The sequence below is a fragment of the Morus notabilis genome, unplaced genomic scaffold (genome assembly GCF_000414095.1).
Source record: "Morus notabilis unplaced genomic scaffold, ASM41409v2 Scaffold388, whole genome shotgun sequence".
Lineage (NCBI taxonomy): Eukaryota > Viridiplantae > Streptophyta > Magnoliopsida > Rosales > Moraceae > Morus > Morus notabilis.
The window spans coordinates 474,301-493,095 of NW_010362833.1; the positions used below are offsets into that span (position 1 = coordinate 474,301).

General features: G+C 36.8%; 3 protein-coding genes across 5 annotated transcripts; 2 read left to right on the forward strand and 1 right to left on the reverse strand.

Annotated features, from left to right (window-relative positions):
• The first annotated feature begins 1,364 nt into the window (after positions 1-1,364).
• Positions 1,365-6,965, forward strand: LOC112092503. The gene is made up of 13 exons (XM_024168857.1): positions 1,365-1,570; positions 2,339-3,298; positions 3,637-3,737; positions 3,889-4,003; positions 4,201-4,278; positions 4,415-4,507; positions 4,836-4,919; positions 5,207-5,305; positions 5,392-5,454; positions 5,646-5,676; positions 5,803-5,849; positions 6,332-6,390; positions 6,530-6,965. The coding sequence occupies exons 1-13, from the start codon at positions 1,517-1,519 to the stop codon at positions 6,762-6,764; spliced, it is 2,019 nt and encodes a 672-aa protein (XP_024024625.1). The 5' UTR covers positions 1,365-1,516; the 3' UTR covers positions 6,765-6,965.
• Positions 6,966-7,863: 898 nt separating this feature from the next.
• On the reverse strand, positions 7,864-14,000 carry LOC21403283 (ion channel CASTOR). Of its 2 annotated transcripts, none has more exons than XM_024168852.1 (12): positions 13,476-14,000; positions 13,308-13,379; positions 12,138-12,746; positions 11,758-11,940; positions 11,580-11,639; positions 11,277-11,480; positions 10,825-11,073; positions 10,226-10,324; positions 9,832-10,026; positions 9,416-9,508; positions 8,895-9,149; positions 7,864-8,468 (listed from the first exon to the last, which is right to left on the reverse strand). In XM_024168852.1, the coding sequence occupies exons 1-12, from the start codon at positions 13,845-13,847 to the stop codon at positions 8,250-8,252; spliced, it is 2,610 nt and encodes an 869-aa protein (XP_024024620.1). In that variant the 5' UTR covers positions 13,848-14,000; the 3' UTR covers positions 7,864-8,249. The 2 variants fall into 2 exon arrangements, with proteins under 2 accessions (XP_024024620.1, XP_024024621.1); XM_024168853.1 differs by lacking the exon at positions 10,226-10,324 and adding an exon at positions 10,380-10,478.
• A 1,091-nt stretch (positions 14,001-15,091) lies between these two features.
• LOC21403284 (U5 small nuclear ribonucleoprotein 40 kDa protein) lies at positions 15,092-17,663 on the forward strand. Of its 2 annotated transcripts, none has more exons than XM_010103066.2 (2): positions 15,092-15,169; positions 16,246-17,663. In XM_010103066.2, the coding sequence occupies exon 2, from the start codon at positions 16,256-16,258 to the stop codon at positions 17,291-17,293; it is 1,038 nt and encodes a 345-aa protein (XP_010101368.1). In that variant the 5' UTR covers positions 15,092-15,169; positions 16,246-16,255; the 3' UTR covers positions 17,294-17,663. The 2 variants fall into 2 exon arrangements, with proteins under 2 accessions (XP_010101368.1, XP_024024628.1); XM_024168860.1 differs by having other exon boundaries at positions 15,094-15,169; positions 16,225-17,663.
• The last annotated feature ends 1,132 nt before the right edge of the window (positions 17,664-18,795 follow it).

Consider the following 18,795-nt stretch of genomic DNA (forward strand, 5'->3'; position numbering starts at 1 on the left):
ACAGCACATAAGAATATCAATCATAGAACAACTCATTTTAAAATGATTTTATTTTTTATATAAAAATAAAAATAAAAACGTTTTCAATCTCAGACATGAATCGTTTTTGAAAATGTGTTTTGTAGTTTTATCAAGAGATTTTTTTCAGTATAAAAAACTCATTAATGTCTCTATCTGCTCGAGAGAGGAGAAAATAAAAACAAAAAATAATAACTAAAAGTCGTTTTTCATTTCTCTCTCATTTTACACTAAACTAAAAAATCATTTTTATTTTTATTTTTAACACCATTTTAAAAATATTTTCATTTTTTTATTCTCAAAAAATGTAAAAAACAAAAATGAGATAAATTCCAGCCATAAGTACAACAGAAACATTTCAGAATGACAAAAAGGACAGACACTAGAGGAATTCGTTCCCTGATTTAAATTATGATTAGTGATTCACTATAGTATTTTCTCTCATAAAAAATACACGTAAATAAAAAATGATTCGAATAACATAGTTTGAATCCTCTAACCAAACGTCTTATTTAAACGACAAGAAAACAGTAAACAATTACAACACAATGAAATTAAAGATAAAACGACAATGAAATTAAAGAGACTTTGGAACTGGAGTCTGGAAGACCATAATAGAATTGAGTACAGCAGCAAAAAAACAAAAAAAAAATGATGAGCAGCATAAAGGATTAAAACGACAATAAAACGGAACTGTACAACACGAAGGAAATTGCTAAACCACTGGAAAGCGATAAGAAGGTAGTGAGTACAACAAACTGAACAACAACAACAACAACAAACAAATTGGAAGACCAATGATAAAATGGGGAAGCAAGTAAGAAACTAGAGAGAAAAAAAAAAAAAAAGAAAAAAGAAGAATGGCGACAACTCCAGCAACTAGGAAGACCACAAACAACCACAAAGACCTTAAGAACGACAATAAAAAACAAAAACGACACAAACTTGGAAGACCATAATACAAAAGGAAACGACAACGACAACAAATAAAGGTGTGAAGGAAAATACAATATACTGTGAGGGTCGATACAGAATAAAGCAAATTTCAGGGCAACCATGGTAAATTTGAATATCCTAAAACGATGAAGTACGAAAGGGACTTGAAAGAGCGAAGACATGGATGAGGGTCCCACAAGAGAAACGAGAGGAGAAGAGGAGCTGAACAAGATCAAGCTAAGTGCTTGAACAAGCCACACGATTTGCCTCGTCATCTTCATAATTCTTTTTCATTGGACAATCCTCACACAAATCCAAAACCCATTTTCGGTTTTCAGATATCTCCTGTTTAAAATAAAAATGACCATAATAATTTTGACTCCATTTCGATTTTCGGCTATTTAGCTTTGCCTTGTATCTTAAGAAGCCCATTTCAGCAACTGTAACTAAGTTTTTGGTCGGTGGGTTTTCTTAGAATTTGAAGTTAATTTGTTCAGGATGAGAGTTTTGTGAGTTATTTGTGTATTTCTTTTTGGGGTGTTTGAGTTTTTCAGTTGATGATATGACAATGTTGCCTGTTTGTTCTGCAACTCCAAGCTGTTCTTCTCATTCTCAGGTCAGATTCCAAATTGTTTGCTTCTTTTCTAATCCAATACTTATCTAATAAGATTTGCTTACCCCAGGTTTATTTGGTTTTTTTATGTAATCGGTTCTGAGCTGATTAGTCTAGATTGTGTTGATAGATGTTTATGGATCATCCCAGTTGTAGGATTATAACTTTTAATCCGTTACTAATGTGTGTTTTGTCTAGTGAACTTGGTTGTCATTGTTTCAAAAAATATATACCCCCTTTCATTAGTTTTTTTTTTTTTTTTTGGACCTTAGATTTCAAGTGACAAAAGACACATTACAAGTTTGGTCTTTAGAGGAACTAATGATAAAGACAATCCCTTTATTGCTACAAGCAGAAAATCGTTGTCATTCTTACTGTCAATTTCACTTATGACACCAGTAATGTGTTTTCATAAATTTGTTTACGTTAGGTTTAATCTGTTTTTATATATTTTGGCGGCTCTTTTTTCCCTTATGTTTAGATTGTGTAAATTGCTGATCACAGATACTCCCACTTTTTGGATTGTCTTGTGAAAATTGGTTGGCATAGGAGAAAAAGTGTCCCTTAATTGATTAATCTATTTCTCAACTTTAAATTTGATCATTTGAATTAGAAAAGAAGTTAAGTTTGGAGGAGTCAACAAAAAGTGACCCTTTGCTGCGTAGAAGATGAAAATGTTAACGACACCACATCACTAATGTGTCTGTATAACATCTCTGTGGATATGCTTATCGAACTTTATTAATTCGTTGGAAAGTTTGAATTTCACAGATTTCAGCCCATGGAGGGTTGCGCCCCTTTTCCTCATTCCAGAAGGAAATTGAGGCCAGATGTCTGCTCGAATATCGGGTCTTAGGATTGTCAAATGGAGTGAATTTGCAAAGAGATTTCTTCAGAACACATGCCGCAAAGTCTTCCTATTCTAATTTTGTGAAGGGCACAGAAAAATTGGTCTCCGCTAATTTTATTGCTGAAAATTCCTGCCAAAATGAGTCAGACTATCTTAAATGCAAGCATTCCTATGCGTGGAGCTCTTCAACAGGAGATGAATATAAAAGTCATCCAACGGGAAGCGTTGAACTGAAGTATGTTGAAAACTTGGACCTATCTGCCACAGATAATGGAGTGGTGGATCTTACTGACAATTTGAATGAAAATGCTAATGTTTTGTCTGGCTATGTACAACCTGAAACCATTACATCTGTTGATTTAATGCCAGAATCATCCACCTCGGCGGCTCCATCTGTCTCCCTAGATGTGGATGGTGATTCGTTGTCTGGTGCAAAATCTAGTTTCGAGGAGTTTACAGCTGGGGTTAGTAGTACTTTTAATGATTCAATCAGCAAAGGAGAAAATGCTGTGAATAGTTCACTTGAGACAGTCAATTCATCAATATCATCTATCATTAGAAGCGCTAATGATGCAGTGGATGGTGCTGTTGGTAAAGTGTTTTCAACTTTCGATAAAACCGGAGAATTAGCTGGTAATAAAGTGACAAATTTTTCAAGTGACCTGAAGGAAACCACAAGCAAAGCAGCTGTTATTGCTGTTGATTTGTTGAGACGTACAATTGTTGCCGTGGAGGATTCTTTAACAAATGGCACTTCCTTTGTTATTTATTCTTATCAGTCTGCCAAAGAATCGCTTCCTCCTGAGATTAGGGATGCACTTAATTTGTCTGAAGAGAAAGCAAATCAAATTCTTGGTCCTGCTAAGATTGCTTTTCAGAAGGTACTTCTGTAAATGTTAGCTCATGCTTTCTACCTTGGATAACATTTATATGATTCTCATATGGGATCTTCATAGATTCTTTTATGTTTGTCAGTACAAAATGACCATCTGGCCTATGCATTTTTTTCCCAGATTACCTGAAGTGTTCCCTAGGTTCAAACCTTTTTTAATCTTTTCTTTGAGGTTGTCAGTCTTCACCTTTTTGGTACGAATTCTTTTAGTTTGACTGAAAAACTGTTTGAACCGGATGCAATTTGAATTTATTGTGTTTGTTTTCATAGCTTAAAACTGTATCCCGATGACATTCTTAAAGCTAAAGTTAACTGTGCTATAAGCAGGTTTATATTGCTATTGAGGGGTTAGAGAAAGGTCTTGGCTTGGACCCAAATGATCCAATCGTTCCATTTGTCCTTTTTCTTGGCACCTCTGCAACGTTATGGTATGAAAGTCCTTTTTTGCTAAGAAATTTTTATCTTTTATCTTTTCTCTTTCCAATTTTTATCTTTTATCTTTTCTCTTTCCTTGTTTATTATGAAAATGGATTAGTCTGCTGCGTGAGAAATTTATATTTCTCATCAGATTTGGTACAGGGTCTTCTATTGGGTGTTGACATATAGCGGTTATGCGGGAGATTTGTCTCCTCAATTAACTTTGGAGATCTTGACAGGGAAGGAGAATGCTGTACTCATTGATATCCGGCCTGAGGCAAGAGACATTCTTTTGGTTTATCAGTTACTACTTTGTAGACTGTAATATTTTTAAGTATGCTGAGTTTTCCAAGTGAAATTCTAACCCATCATTCCTTTTGAAGTCATGTATTGGAGGAGATGAGAAAGAATCCCTTCTGAAAATACTTTGTTAATTCCCCCATGGATTTTGAATCTGATATTTTCTTTGTGAAGGTTTTGAGAGAACGAGATGGCATTCCAGATCTCCGACGATCAGCTCGGTATCGCTATGCAAGTATAACTATTCCTGAGGTTGGTTTACACTTAATTTGTCGTTAGACAAGGATTGATTCCAAGTCTATACTTGCTATGGTGAGGACCTTATGAATGTTATGGTGAGGGACCTAAACATGCGAGTTGCATTGTTATGATTCTTATTACTTTTCAGGTTAATGGGTCTCAACGCAAGTTGTTCAAGAATGGACGAGACCTTGAAGACACCTTGACTGCTGCTGTTATTCGGAACTTGAAGATTGTCCAGGTGAGGATTGAAGAGCTTTATGTTTTTCATTGCTAGGAACCAAACTCATTTTTAAATCTATTGGCGCAGCAACAATTTAACCTAGCTAGCAATTATATATTTTTGTAAGCATTGTGTCTCCTCGACCAGCTCTTTTATGCTTTTGGTCATACTTATCATGAGGTGTACACATGCTAAAAGATTATAAAATCCAACTATTGAAAACGATGTATAACATTTGGGAAATAAATTATAATGTTTAGATATGGTTCCTCTATCAATATTCTGACCTTCATGGTTGGGATCTGGCCTGAATAATGATTTTGGTTGGGTTTTCTACTATTTGTAGGACAGATCCAAGGTTATAGTTCTTGATGCTGAAGGTTCTCGTTCTAAAGGAATTGCAAGATCCTTGAGAAAGCTTGGGGTTAAGGCAAGTGTTTCTAACTCGGTTTTAAGGCAACCCTGGACGGTCGTGCTCGTGTATCTAGCTTGTGAACTATGATTTTGAGTCCTGAAAAATCAAATTGCTAGTTGTAGTTTCACATTCAATTTCACTAAAGTGATCAGATAATTTAGATGGAAGGATCCTTTTCTATTTTATTGCCTGAATGAAAATCAAGCTGTCCAATTCTAGGCAAAAGTTATTGGTCATCTACTCATCTTCGATTGCATTTGAACATGCAAGTGTTGATTATGACGCTGTATCCTACATGACAGCAATCTTACTTGGTTCAAGGCGGCTTCCGGTCTTGGGTGAAAGAGGGTCTTCGTGTTAAGGGACTCAAACCTGAGACGGCGCTTACCATACTCAACGAGGTATCTAATTTATATATTTACTAATTTTTGATGACTAGAGTTGATTTTATCACATTATGCTCATGCAAAACTTGCATATATTTCAGGATGCAGAAGCAATCCTGGAGGATATTAAAACTTCTCCAATACAAGTTCTTGGGTATGGCGTGGTAAGCTTCATGTTTTTTCTACACTACCGTGTTAATAAGTTCCAACATGGTTAATTGTCACTTAAATTGGTTAAGACTAAATAGACACAGGGATATACCAGATGCAACCGGGGGGTGCGTTGATGACTTTGTACCGAAGATGTTATTCTTTGTGCAACTTTAGCTAATAAAAGTGACTACTTCATCTGCAGGGTTTGATCGCGGCGTCGTATGCAGTATTAGGTAGTATACTTGTTCTTGTATCTGTCATCCGCTCATATGCACTGCTGAATCTGTCATCTATTAGGTAACTGTTTTTGGTTTTTGCCTCTCTTTTTCCTGACTAAACATGGTAATCTCTGTTTCCAGAATGGGAGAAAACACTCCAATTCATTGGCGTTATTGGCCTTGGTCAGGTATTTTCTCATTTATTTCTGTCTCAGTTTAGAACTCCATCTCTTTGCTTGCTGCTTCTCGTGAACTGTTGCTTCCCTCCTCCTTCCCCTACTACTTGTACTTTCTATCAACTTAAGGCTGTCTTTGGTGAGAGGAAAAGGAAACAGTAAGGATAAGTAGATTATAACCTTGGGTGAGAAAAATGAAAAGGAAGGAAATGACGGTTCTCGTATTAAGTTTGGTATGGATTCCTTCCTCCAATCCTTCTGAAATCAGAGGATCAAAATTGGAGTCTTGCAAAGGATTTTGGATCTCTTATCTAGTCCATTCCCTCCTACCAAACAACCATAAAGTCTTTAAATCCATCCATTAAACCCCCTATACTTATTTCTCCTACCAAACAAGGCATCTGAATCTTCTTTTATGCCCTTTTCTGTATTTAAGCTATATCGTTCAATTTTGAACCATTTCTTTATTCCTTGGTGCATTATAATCCTTGCAGACCGTATTCCGGCGTGTTGCTTCTTATGAGCGCGCTGACGATTTCAAACAAGATGTGAGGTAAAAGTTTTCTCCCTTAGATCCTAGCAGGAGATTTTTAACCACTATCATTTTTTGTTTAATGCCCTTTTGTTACTTTTATATGTCATATATATTTCACTTAAATGTCTTGCTGTTGCTGTTATTACGATGCTCCCAGGCTATTGCTTGCTCCTGCTAGAATTGGAGCTCAGGCATTCTCATGGGCAGCCGGAAAATTGGAGTCGAACCGTGTTGGAATTCCGACATCTCCATCATCCTCAGATGTCCAAAACCGGGTTCTCCAGGCAGCTGCAAAGCACGAATCTCAACCATCTGATGCTGAAGGTTTAGCTGATCAATCTCCCGAGTCAACGATTTCTGTAAGCGAGAATGTAGATCTCTCTGAAGCGTAGAGCTTCAGTTTTTCTTGCTGCGGTATCACTTCAACTGTGAGCCTAATATTCTGACTTGAGAACACAAATTACCCTTGTTACTGTACAATAAGCAGTCATTCACAAATTACTCCCCTTCTTTTTCTTTTGTTTATGCAAAGTACGACTGTTATGTACCTTTTTTCTTCAAATAAATAACCCAAGTTTTGTACATTTTCGTTATATCAATTATTTGTGCTAGCAAATTTAACTCTGTTTTTCTCGAGACTGACTTGTAAAGAATTCAAAAGGGTCGAGTGAAGTACAATGCAGAAGGTACAATGGAATTGAGAGATGCAAATACTCTGCCCAGTGAACGAGATAATGAAAAAATAACAATGGTAAATTGCCTAGATCCACTGATTCAAATCAACTTCCTTCTCAAGTATATATCCTACACTGATAGTTGAAAATTATCATTAAATATGGAACTGTGAAAGGGTATATTGAACAGTCGAACATACTCTGCTACATGTGGGGAAAAAGATGGTGATTGTTGACTACTTGACATGGCCGCTTGATAGGTTCACTGTGAATTAGGGAAAATATACAGAAATTTGTGTGGTATACTTAATCTGATAACTGATATACATCTAAACAGAGAAGTTTAATGTCGATTTCTGGTGTAGGAAGCCCGGATGTATTCTCTCTTTCAATCTCTCTGCGGGGAGTGGAAGCATTCTCAATTCTCCACCATTTTTTTTCTTTCAGAAAATCACAAGCACATGCTTTTTCCATAAGATACCTATAAAACCACATCTAAAACAGTACCTCATTTCTGATGAAATTCCCAAGTCTCTTCTTTTTCACCTGGGTAATTTTAGGAATAATTCATTCCTTCTCAGCAATTACCACAAAAACATCCTTCACTGACCACCTTTGTCTGTTGCTTTTGGATGGAGGATTAATTACAGCTCTCTCAGCATTAGCCAACCGGTAACCAATCCAGTGAACAAGATAATGAAAAAATAACAATGGTAAATTGCCTAGATCCACTGATTCAAATCAACTTCCTTCTCAAGTATATATCCTACACTAATAGTTGAAAATTATCATTAAATATGGAACTGTGAAAGGGTATATTGAACAGTCGAACATACTCTGCTACATGTGGGGAAAAAAATGGTGATTGTTGACTACTTGACATGGCCGCTTGATAGGTTCACTGTGAATTAGGGAAAATATACAGAAATTTGTGTGGTATACTTAATCTGATAACTGATATACATCTAAACAGAGAAGTTTAATGTCGATTTCTGGTGTAGGAAGCCCGGATGTATTCTCTCTTTCAATCTCTCTGCGGGGAGTGGAAGCATTCTCAATTCTCCACCATTTTTTTTCTTTCAGAAAATCACAAGCACATGCTTTTTCCATAAGATGCCTATAAAACCACATCTAAAACAGTACCTCATTTCTGATGAAATTCCCAAGTCTTTTCTTTTTCACCTGGGTAATTTTAGGAATAATTCATTCCTTCTCAGCAATTACCACAAAAACATCCTTCACTGACCACCTTTGTCTGTTGCTTTTGGATGGAGGATTAATTACAGCTCTCTCAGCATTAGCCAACCGGTAACCAATCACAATCTCTCTCCTCTGTCGGGCTCGTAGGTTTACTTCATAGAAACTCAATTCCTCACCTTCACGAAGATAGAGATCTGCTTGCCGTATTTGTAACTCATTTCCCTGAAGGAAACGAAAAGTTGACAAAAACCCAACATCATGTTTAGTGTACTGCAATACTGATTAAGAGTCGTCGAAAAGAAGAATTCACCTAACGAGCTCAGCTATGCCTATGCATGCATAAAAAATAGCAGATGTTTGCAAACTACCAAAGGTGGAGGGGTGACGATGGCTATGATGTTTGTCTTATAGCTCTGTGTTTCTAATAATTGATTAAATAAAAAACTCTTTTCTTTAGCATAAAGCCCTAATGTTCATTTTTCAGAAAACCCGCAATATCAAACATGTGGCGATTTTGCATGGAGGAGTAACAGTTAAATTTTTCTCACAATCTTCTATAACAATAATAATAATTTCTTGCACTTTCTCCTATTTGCTGAATAAAGTACTGAATAGGTGGAATAGCCAATCTATCAAAGAGAAGAATACCTCCTCGGCAAAGAGCTCTTCCAACACATTGTTTATTTGTCGATCCTCAGCAACCATGGCTAATGCCATGCTGACGAGCTCATTTGATAGCACATAATCACTGATCTTTGACATGGCTAATAGATTTTTAGTCCTTGGATCCAGAATTTCACTAATTATAACTGACTTGTCAGAAGCCTGCTGCATTTCGCCAATCCAAGAGCCTTGTGAGAAGCTTCCTCTGTGAACTTGTGTTACCATCGGCATCCGCTTGGCCTGCAAAACCATAAAGCTTTGGAGATTGAATATAACAAAGCCCCATAGACAAGCAGTTCTCCGTAAAAGAACGTCACGAATCGAATGAAGATTAAGAAGTAACTCGCCCAATTTGGGCAGTTCTTTCCCCACAAAACCAAGCGACAATGAATTTCTTCACCCCCAGTCGAAAATTCTAATTGCGTACGTGAATTGTTCATAATATCTATCTGCAGAGATAAAAATATTAAAGAAGTTGAAACGGCTAAACAAATACCACTAAGTACCTGAATATCGCGAATCAACAGTAATGTGGCAAGAGATCTGGAGTCGGCTTGAATTGCTGAGTCTTCCACAGACTCATCAGCTAGAATTAAGATCTGTAGAAATGAATAACATATTAGCAGGATGACCTTTGAAATGTGAAGAATGATATCTTAAAAGTAAACTAGAGTCTATACAAGTCCCATAAATGGAAAGTTATGTCTCCCTAATTTAAGATGTTGCGTCCTGCATGATAGTCATTCATCTATCACAGTCAAATGGCAAATAATGCCATTGCTCCAGTCTCCGGAAAGGAAGACCAGTAAAATAATGTCACTGCAGTACTTTGGTAATCATTTTTCCTACAAATGATATTAGTGTTATCTGTTGCTACCATTCTACAAATGCTTAAAAGGACGTCCAGTATCATGCTACTCACAGAATCAAAAGATTCCAAAGGCAGGCTTTCCAAATGACGCCGTATAACAGCATTTCCCTCACGATTAACCAGAGTTATATTCTCCAACCTGCTGATATCAAGACCACCGTCAATGAGCTTCTTTTCCCTTTCATTTTCCGCAACTTCGTTAAACATCCAGAGCTCTGAACCATGTGCCAGGAAGGCATCCAACACCTGCGCAGAAAGCATAAAATCAAGGTAACTTGTGGTAACTGACAGTTCTAGTGTTTGGAATTGCAGAAGTAGCAATCCACTTTTGAGGCTGAAGCAGAAAGCATTAAACTGTCTCTGACATAGCCATCATCCATTTGTGCATGCTAAGAATAGCACCCAGATGTACTGGGAGCCAGATTGCAAACCCTTGTAAGATTACCATAATAATATCCTCCATATCTCGTCGCCAACCACACAAAAGTATCTTTTCAGCTTTCTTTGGAACAATAAAGTCTTTGGGTAGACTTCCTCTCCAGACCTGCAGCATTCAGGTGGAAAAAACAGAGATTAGGAGCTTCAATAGAAGCACGTACCACAATCATATCATCAATGTCCCTCCTCCATCCACATAGTAGAATCTTCTGTGGCTTTCTTGATGGCCGGGTGATGTGTATGAATGATGCCTCTTTGACCTGAATGATCAAATTGATTATACTTATGTAAGTTTTAATGAAGGCATCCACATCCCCCATTTACTAAATTTCCATTTTAGGGATCATCAAGGCACATGAAAATTTTCTTTTGTAATAATACACGTAACCCATTCTATTTCTTTTGCTCAATATTTCCTCCTCTTTAAACTGTGAGGCTGGACCACGTCTGTAACAACTTGATTACTAGTAATACTTTTCCTGTTATAGGAATCGGATTAAGATAATATATAGAATCATTTATCGAATTACCTAGAAACAAACAATGAATAAACTAGAAGAAAAACCAATGTGAAAATTTGATGGTTTTAAGGGAATGTGAAAGCACCATAGGCAACGCCGCTGGAGCATATGTATCATCATCCTCCGCTATCACAAGAACTTCATCACCTTCTTCTAGAACATAGGAATCCTCGGGATTTAGAATAATTTTACCACCTAATGATGCAACCTTGACTCCACAGGGGATGGCATCAGGGAAACTGATCAAGGCATCCTCAAAATGCATGCCATCCAATTGAGGCCATCTTTTGATGTAGAACTCACAATTTTCAAACCCAAGGATATCTTCCCAAATCTGCCATAGCCAGCCCAGAAGTTTTTTTTTTTTTTTTTTTTTTTTTTTAAAGTTAGTACAAAAAGTTCAAAAATATCTAACAACCCAAAATAATTTTTTATTTTTTTTATTTTTTATTTTTTTTTATTTTTTAAAGTTAGTACAAAAAGTTCAAAAATATCTAACAACCCAAAATAATATTAGAAGCATTTTGGAGCAGTGACCTGTGCAAGTCCTGGCTGTCTAGCACATTGAATCATCAAGCGGCCAATAACATCATGAGCCACAACAGTCTCAACAAGGTCCCCGCCAACAAGTTTAACAAGAACCTCATTGTCAAGATCACTTAGCTCAACCACTATATGTCCTCTAAGCCCTTCTTTTACTCCCGTTAGACTTAAAACAGTTCTCAGTGCACGAGCATCGCTCTGCACCAATTCAGAGAGAATTAAGTTTAAAGTCTAAACTATTCATGCACAAAATCCAACATTTGCAACCCCAAAAAAGAGAGACTGACTGAAGCAGACCTGATCAGCGTTTCCATCTTCAGCAAGGATGACTATTGCACGGGCCTTTGAGACAGATACCTGCAAAGTGAATACTATTAGGAAACCGGAAGGGGCTTGCACAAGCTAAGAATATTTTAAAAATTTTTGTGATTGCATCCCCCGGAAAGCAAATATTTTAATAAGCAAGAGTACAGACCTTTTTCAAGTCAGCCAGAATAAGAGGACTCCCACTTCTGCAAATGACGGATGTTCCTTTGAAATCAAACTCCATTTTTGCAATGTCAAGTTCCATTTCCTCCTTGTCTCTCTCGACCATTACCACAACCATTCCTCCCCCCAAACTCTCGTTTGCTATTGCAAGCTGATTTAATAGTGATCCCTAAAAAATTGAAAGGGTACTACCAGTCATTAGACAATACGAGCCACTTAAACTAGCATATAAATGTTTTTAATGATCACATTCTTCCATGACCATGCCAACATAATAGTAAACTTTTCTCTCACTCATTTTCTAATAAAACAGATAAAAGATAATCCCCTTAATCACCTAGATCAGCAACAAAAGCAAAAACTTACCAATTTATCGCTCCACCCAAGAATCAACGTATGGTTTTGCTCAACTACCTCGCTTCTTCCTTTCCTCAACGAATCAAACTTTTCGGAAATTGCATCAGAAACAAGTCCAAGCATCATTGCAAAGATTAGCATACCACCAAAGCTAATAGAAACCGAAACTAATCTTTCACCGATTTGTTCAGAGTTAGCATGATTGCCAGAATCAGCCACATAAGTCCATGATAACCAAAGGCATTCTGCTAAGTTATCGTCTTTCACTCCGAAAAGCGCTAACCCACCAAGACAAATAAGTAAAAGAGTTGCAACTAGCAATCCCAATGGCTTAGCATATGGGTGGACTGATAAAAACACATCGACCTGATACGCTAGCTGCTTGTTGAGAGAAACTTCTTCTGAAATATTTTCCGATGACCTTTGTTTTGATACATAGTCAATAAACTTGAAGGCAAATATGGGGATGGATAGAAGTGTGACTGAAACAAAAAGAGCCAATCTTTTTAAGCTTTTGCTGGGAAGATCATCAGTGTCCCCTGCAAAGGAATTGATAGAATCTATTGATTCTGACAAATTGCAGGCAAGAAGTGAAGTTTCAAGCTCAGAAATGTGCTCCTGAAAAAAAAAAAAAAATTTGTAAGCATCATAATCTTACGCAATGGAAGAAGCTTCAGCACAATATCTTGAAACAAAAAATAATCAGATAAAGGTCCCAAACAACACCAAGATAAGAGACATTTAACTCGACATTGGCAAGGAAAAGTATCATGAGAAAACACTATAATTTTCAAAAAATGATACAAATATAATAACAACCAACAAACTCGAGATCAACTAGCAATTAATCCTTTTAAAAAAATCCATCATAAAAACTGTGTTTCTTTAAACCTGCAAGGCATTTTATTTTTTTTGGCTCTGAACCTGCAAGGCATTGACTTGGTTCTTTAAAGATAAATTTTGATACAAAATTTATCAAAAGCAGACAAATTTTGAAAACCACTTGAATTTTCTTTTCCTTCTATAAACTGCGAGGCATTGAATTGGTTGTCTAAAGAGATTTTATGGTACAAAAAAATGCGTTAAAAAAACAACAGCGAAATGATCTAAGTGATCTTTTTTGCTTTTCTTTTTCTTTTTTTACAAGACATTGACTTGGTTGTTTAAAGAACCTATTACCTGCAAAGCATTGACCTGGTTGTGCAAAGAGAAATTCTGATACAGAAGTGACGAGAAAACCGTGATCAAAACCTGCATTTCACCCCAAAAAAAAAACAAGTCTCAGATTCAAAACCACAAATGTGTGTGTGCGTGTAGGAGTATACAGATACAGAACCGAGAACACACCGCGACAGTGACAGCCATCTTCCATCGAGCTCGAAACTCCAAGCCTTGACCGAGAAAACCTATCGCCTTCTTCGGAGCGGAAGCCCTCTCACCGGAATTTTCCGACTTCCGGACCGAAATGGCGTCGTCGCGGCGGTCAGTTCTGAGAGGCTGGTCGCTCCGGCGAGCGAATCCGACTCTCCGGCGAAGGCCTGCATGGTGGAAAGCTCTTTGCGGTGGCGACGGCTCCGGTACAGGGGAGAATCTGGGGGTTTCGGGGAATCGGCGGGGGTAATTTGAGATATTCTGGTGGTGGAGGAAGGGCGGTGAAGGGAAGTACCAGTCTCTGCTGGAGGAAGCCGAGGCTGTTCCCGCGTCGGAGTCAACGGACATAAGTGGTAATAATTTTATGGTTTCGGGGGTACTTTCGGTAAAGAAGAAATTTTATGTAATTAGAATTAGTTTTTTTTTTTTCCTGTAAGAACGAAAAATTTAGAACTAGCTTTTGATGATCGTACGTTTTGCAGGGGGTTTAAATGGCTAATGAAGCCGACTAGTTGTCAAGAGTTGGATTATTGTATAGGTATTGTCGTATTTAAAGAATAATTTTTTTTTTTTAGTGATAATGATATGACAATGTCAAAAAAAAGTGCAAATAATGAAAAAAATGGAAAACGACATGAAGAAAGCAAAGTGATTAACGACCTTAAAAAGGGGAAGGAGCGAGACCGGAAGACCACAAATTCCACAATAAAGCTAACAAACGACACCAAAATTAATGATTAATAACAACAATAAAAGAATAAAACGACTACGAAACCGGAGAGCAACAGTTAAATTGCAAGTGAAGTGAGTGACCAGTACGAAAAAAATAAAAACGGCAACAACCTTAATAACGCCAAGAGAAAAGTAAAACGACACAAGAAGATCGGAATGAAGCGGAAATACGACAGAAAGGTAGATTACAATTTACAAGTTAACAAGGAAACAAATGGAAAACGATATAATGAATGAGAACGACAACAAACTGAAGAGCGAGTCAGCGACATTCAACAATAAAAGAAAACCAGACTGAAAGGTCACGTTTAAAACTCATTTTAAAATGATTTTATTTTTTATATAAAAATAGAAATGAAAACGTTTTCAAAACGGCGTTTGGCGCAATAAAGACAAAAAATGGAAATGAAAATGATTTTTTAGTTTAGTGTAAAATAAGAGATAAATGAAAAATGACTAAAAGTCATTTTTCATTTATCTCTTATTTTACACTAAACTAAAAAATCATTTTCATTTCCATTTTTTGTCTTTATTGCGCCAAACGCCGTTTTGAAAACGTTTTCATTTTTTCTTTCTCAAAAAATGTAAAAAATAAAAATGAGATCAATTTTAAACACGACTGAAGTGTCGAACCACCTAGAATATGACAACGAAATGCAAATAAAAAACAATAAAATAGATAATGAAAATAATAATAATAATAATAATAATAATAAGAATGCTAGCAAGGACAAGAACAAAGTCGTAGATAGCAAATGCCAAAATTGAACGACAAGAAACCTATTTAAAGACGACGTCGTTTTCTTCTTTGGGTATTTATTTTTTGTTCTTTTTCAAACAAATCTTCTAGTTCTATCGAGCTCGGTTAAGCAGTGGAAGTTGTAGAAGAACCTCCGTCCCTCTAGGGTTTACCATAAAAAGGGCCCTCACTCTTACAGGTACTCTTTCTTCTCTCTCTTTCTGATGTTATTCGTCTGGAATAATGGATTCGGTATTTTGACTGGTTAAGTTGGAAACCAAAGATTTATTACTTTCCCTAATCATTTCTCGACCAACTAATTCAATTGATAAAATGTGTAATGGATTGGAACCTGTAAGCTTTTGGGGTGAAAATTGAAATCTGGGTGTTATGTATAGATTATGGTATTGCAAACTTTACTTGAATTAGATTGTTCGCGATATTTGTGGGTTTAAAATGAGAACAAAATAATATGGGTTTTTCGATTTTTGTAATTTTGTTAATAAAAGTTGGAAGTTTAATATAGATGGTAGTTTCTTTTCTTTTGAAGTTCTGGATTTGCAGAGCTTTTTCTGTTCTATTATCTGAGAACACATCCTTTGATACAATACAAGGATTTTATCATGTTGGCTCTTACTCATTTCTTTCTTCTTTTCCTTTCCCACTCTGTATTTCTGTTAGCTAGTGCCTGATTTCGTTGGAACTTGAAACCCTGTATGAATTCTTAAGGAAAAAATTATGTACCCTGCATTATCGAAAAACGTCAGATTTTCATCAAGTTAGATTAAATTTGTATATTTTTCTAGCTATAATATGATTCTAATGTCTGACGGTCCAAAACTGCGGTTGTACATGTACCTACCAAATAATTCTCTTTTCTTGAGATCATTTAGGATTGGCTACTTATTTGTACTCTTTGCTGTTGATTGTGGTATAAATTTTCATATTGCAATGACTAGGGAGAAAAATTAAGTGGTCTGTACTCAGAACATGTTATATACTGCTAACATTTTCGCATGCTTGATATAGTTTCCTTCTGCTATATACTAATAGAAGTTTTCATGTGAGAGCTCTTTTATTAGATGATTCTTTGCAAACTAAGATTCTTGAAAGCTTGAATTTTATTTGTTCATACAATCAATTGACTTGTATCGGCCGAAATTGTTGCCTTTATTGGGTTCTGTTTTTTCCAAGTCACTTAAGCATTGGTTTTATTTTTCCTTTTTGTATGGATTGGAATTCTTTTGTAACTAGATTCTGCTCTTCAAATACCAGGAGATCAAAGATGCAAGTTCTTCCTACAGAGGGTGAAAATGCTCTGTCTGTAGTTGGTCCTAGGCCAATGGAATGGGCAACTGTACCGTATAACGCTCCCCAAGCACCTGGGCAAAATGGAAAACAAAGGACTTCCAGTTTGGAATCGCCAATCATGTTGCTGACAGGTCATCAGAGTGCTATATACACAATGAAGTTTAATCCGGCTGGAACGGTGGTTGCGTCTGGGTCGCATGACAGAGAAATTTTCTTATGGTATGTGCATGGAGAATGTAAGAACTTCATGGTCTTAAAAGGGCACAAGAATGCAGTTTTGGATCTTCACTGGACTACTGATGGGTCCCAGATCATATCAGCCAGTCCGGACAAAACTCTCAGGGCATGGGATGTCGAAACGGGGAAACAAATTAAGAAGATGGCTGAGCATTCCTCATTTGTGAATTCATGCTGCCCATCCAGGAGGGGTCCTCCTCTAATAGTCAGCGGATCTGATGATGGGACTGCCAAACTATGGGATATGCGTCAAAGAGGTGCGATCCAAACATTTCCAGACAAATACCAAATTACAGCAGTAAGCTTCTCAGATGCATCCGATAAGATCTACACGGGTGGTATTGACAATGATGTCAAGGTCTGGGACTTGCGCAAGGGTGAAGTAATGATGACACTTCAAGGGCATCAAGATATGATAACTGGTATGTCGTTGAGCCCTGATGGCTCCTATCTTCTGACCAATGGAATGGACTGCAAGCTCTGCATTTGGGATATGCGGCCATATGCGCCGCAGAACCGCTGTGTGAAGATATTGGAAGGGCAGCAACACAACTTTGAAAAGAACCTGCTGAAATGTAGCTGGTCTCCTGATGGAAGCAAGGTTACTGCTGGTAGTTCCGACCGGATGGTATACATGTGGGATACTACTTCTCGACGCATCTTGTATAAACTCCCCGGGCACACTGGATCCGTGAACGAGAGCGTCTTCCACCCCAGTGAGCCAATCATTGGATCTTGCAGTAGTGACAAGCAGATTTATCTGGGAGAGATATGAGTTGTACTGAAACATAGTTGAATCTGCCGCTTCTCATCAATCTGTTAGCTGCATTAACAAAAGTGAGATATGAGAGGCTTGTATCGCGTCCTAGTTTCAAAAACAATTGCAACTAATCCAGCGTTTTGTACAAACATTTTGATGAGTTTTTCAATATGACCTTGAAGTATTGTTTAGATATGTAGAATTTGGAATTTGTAGAAGCTATACGGCCATTGCTTGGTGTCTGTTTGTCTTGTTTAATCCTTGTTTGATAGCGCTTTGGCTGACAAGGGAGAGTAAATGCATCAAAATCTGGTTTATTAGGTCTTTAACGCATCAGGTTGTCATATTTTACAACGATGCAATTAAAATCTTTCTTTGTCCCGCAGCTATCATTTCCAATCTAAACTTTTGACAAAAGTGTTCCTATGAATGTGCATTTGAATGTTAGCGAGTTAATTTATATTTGCATTCTGCAAGTGTTATGTGATTAAAAGATTCTTTTTCGATGAATTTTACTGCAAAGCATTATTTCAAATGATTAATTTCATAAACACCTCCGAAGTATATATATATATATATTTTAAATGCTCGTGATTTTTTAAAATAGGTCAAAACATTCTTTAATGTATAGAAAACAGTTTAAAATACTCCTGGCACGTCATTAAAGATTAACTAAAGATATTAATATCTAATTAATTTTGAAAAAATGATTAAATATAACTAAACAAATCAAACCAAAAAAAAAGAAAGAAAGAAAGAAAGAGAAATTGTAACCAAACAGATCCAAATCTATTTTTAGCTCTTCTACTACCATTCAGACAGAAAACAAATGAAATCAAATTATAAAACAACACAAATCAAGAAAAATAGAGAAAACCCCGAGCTTTGTTTCTTTCTCTGTGCAATCAAACGAATCCCACTTTCCATAACCATTTCTTTTTTAGCTCATGAGATCTTCAAAGCCATAAATAGACACATTCTCACCGAGCAAAACATAAGGAAAAAACTCAAGAAAAATGTATTTATTCCGTTCTTCTAATCAAATTCAACAAGACCAAAACACTACCAAGAATTAAGTAATACAAATAAATCAGACCAAAAACAAGAGGAAATAATCAATTCAAAAGCCGTATTGTTGAGACATGGGTTGGGGGAGGAGGGGACTCCCAGCTCTAGGCTGGGGGTAGGAAGGGGTGTGGGAAACTGCTTAAAGGGGTATGTGACGGAGATTTGGCTGAGAGAGGGGGATCTTCAAGGGCACCAACGATAAGTCTCTTGATCACTTCTCTGTGACGACGAGGCTCTGCGTTCACAGATGTGATGCTTTCCACTCAAGCCGTGTGCGGCGATGGTACTCGGAATCGGATCCGGAGTCAAAATCACTCAAAGAATTATTGTGTTTGAAATACTTCCTCTGCTTCTTAGCTGAAATTTCCCCGTTTTACCCAAATGTTACTTGAATTCCTTATAAGCTATTAGAAGGTATTTTGACCTATTTTAAAATTAGAATGTATTTT

Bases quoted from the DNA above. Each gene is read 5' to 3' on its own strand.
- LOC21403283 (XM_024168852.1), bottom strand. From the start codon at position 13,847: ATGTCCGTTGACTCCGACGCGGGAACAGCCTCGGCTTCCTCCAGCAGA. The intron at 13,380-13,475 runs GTGTGTTCTCGG...GGTGAAATGCAG, and splicing joins AGATGGCTGTCACTGTCGCG to GTTTTGATCACGGTTTTCTC. The intron at 9,150-9,415 runs GTACTTAGTGGT...ATGGTTTTGCAG, and splicing joins TGTTGATTCGCGATATTCAG to GCCAAGCGGATGCCGATGGT.
- LOC112092503 (XM_024168857.1), top strand. From the start codon at position 1,517: ATGACAATGTTGCCTGTTTGTTCTGCAACTCCAAGCTGTTCTTCTCAT. The intron at 4,920-5,206 runs GCAAGTGTTTCT...CCTACATGACAG, and splicing joins TGAGAAAGCTTGGGGTTAAG to CAATCTTACTTGGTTCAAGG. The intron at 5,455-5,645 runs GTAAGCTTCATG...CTTCATCTGCAG, and splicing joins AAGTTCTTGGGTATGGCGTG to GGTTTGATCGCGGCGTCGTA.
- LOC21403284 (XM_010103066.2), top strand. From the start codon at position 16,256: ATGCAAGTTCTTCCTACAGAGGGTGAAAATGCTCTGTCTGTAGTTGGT.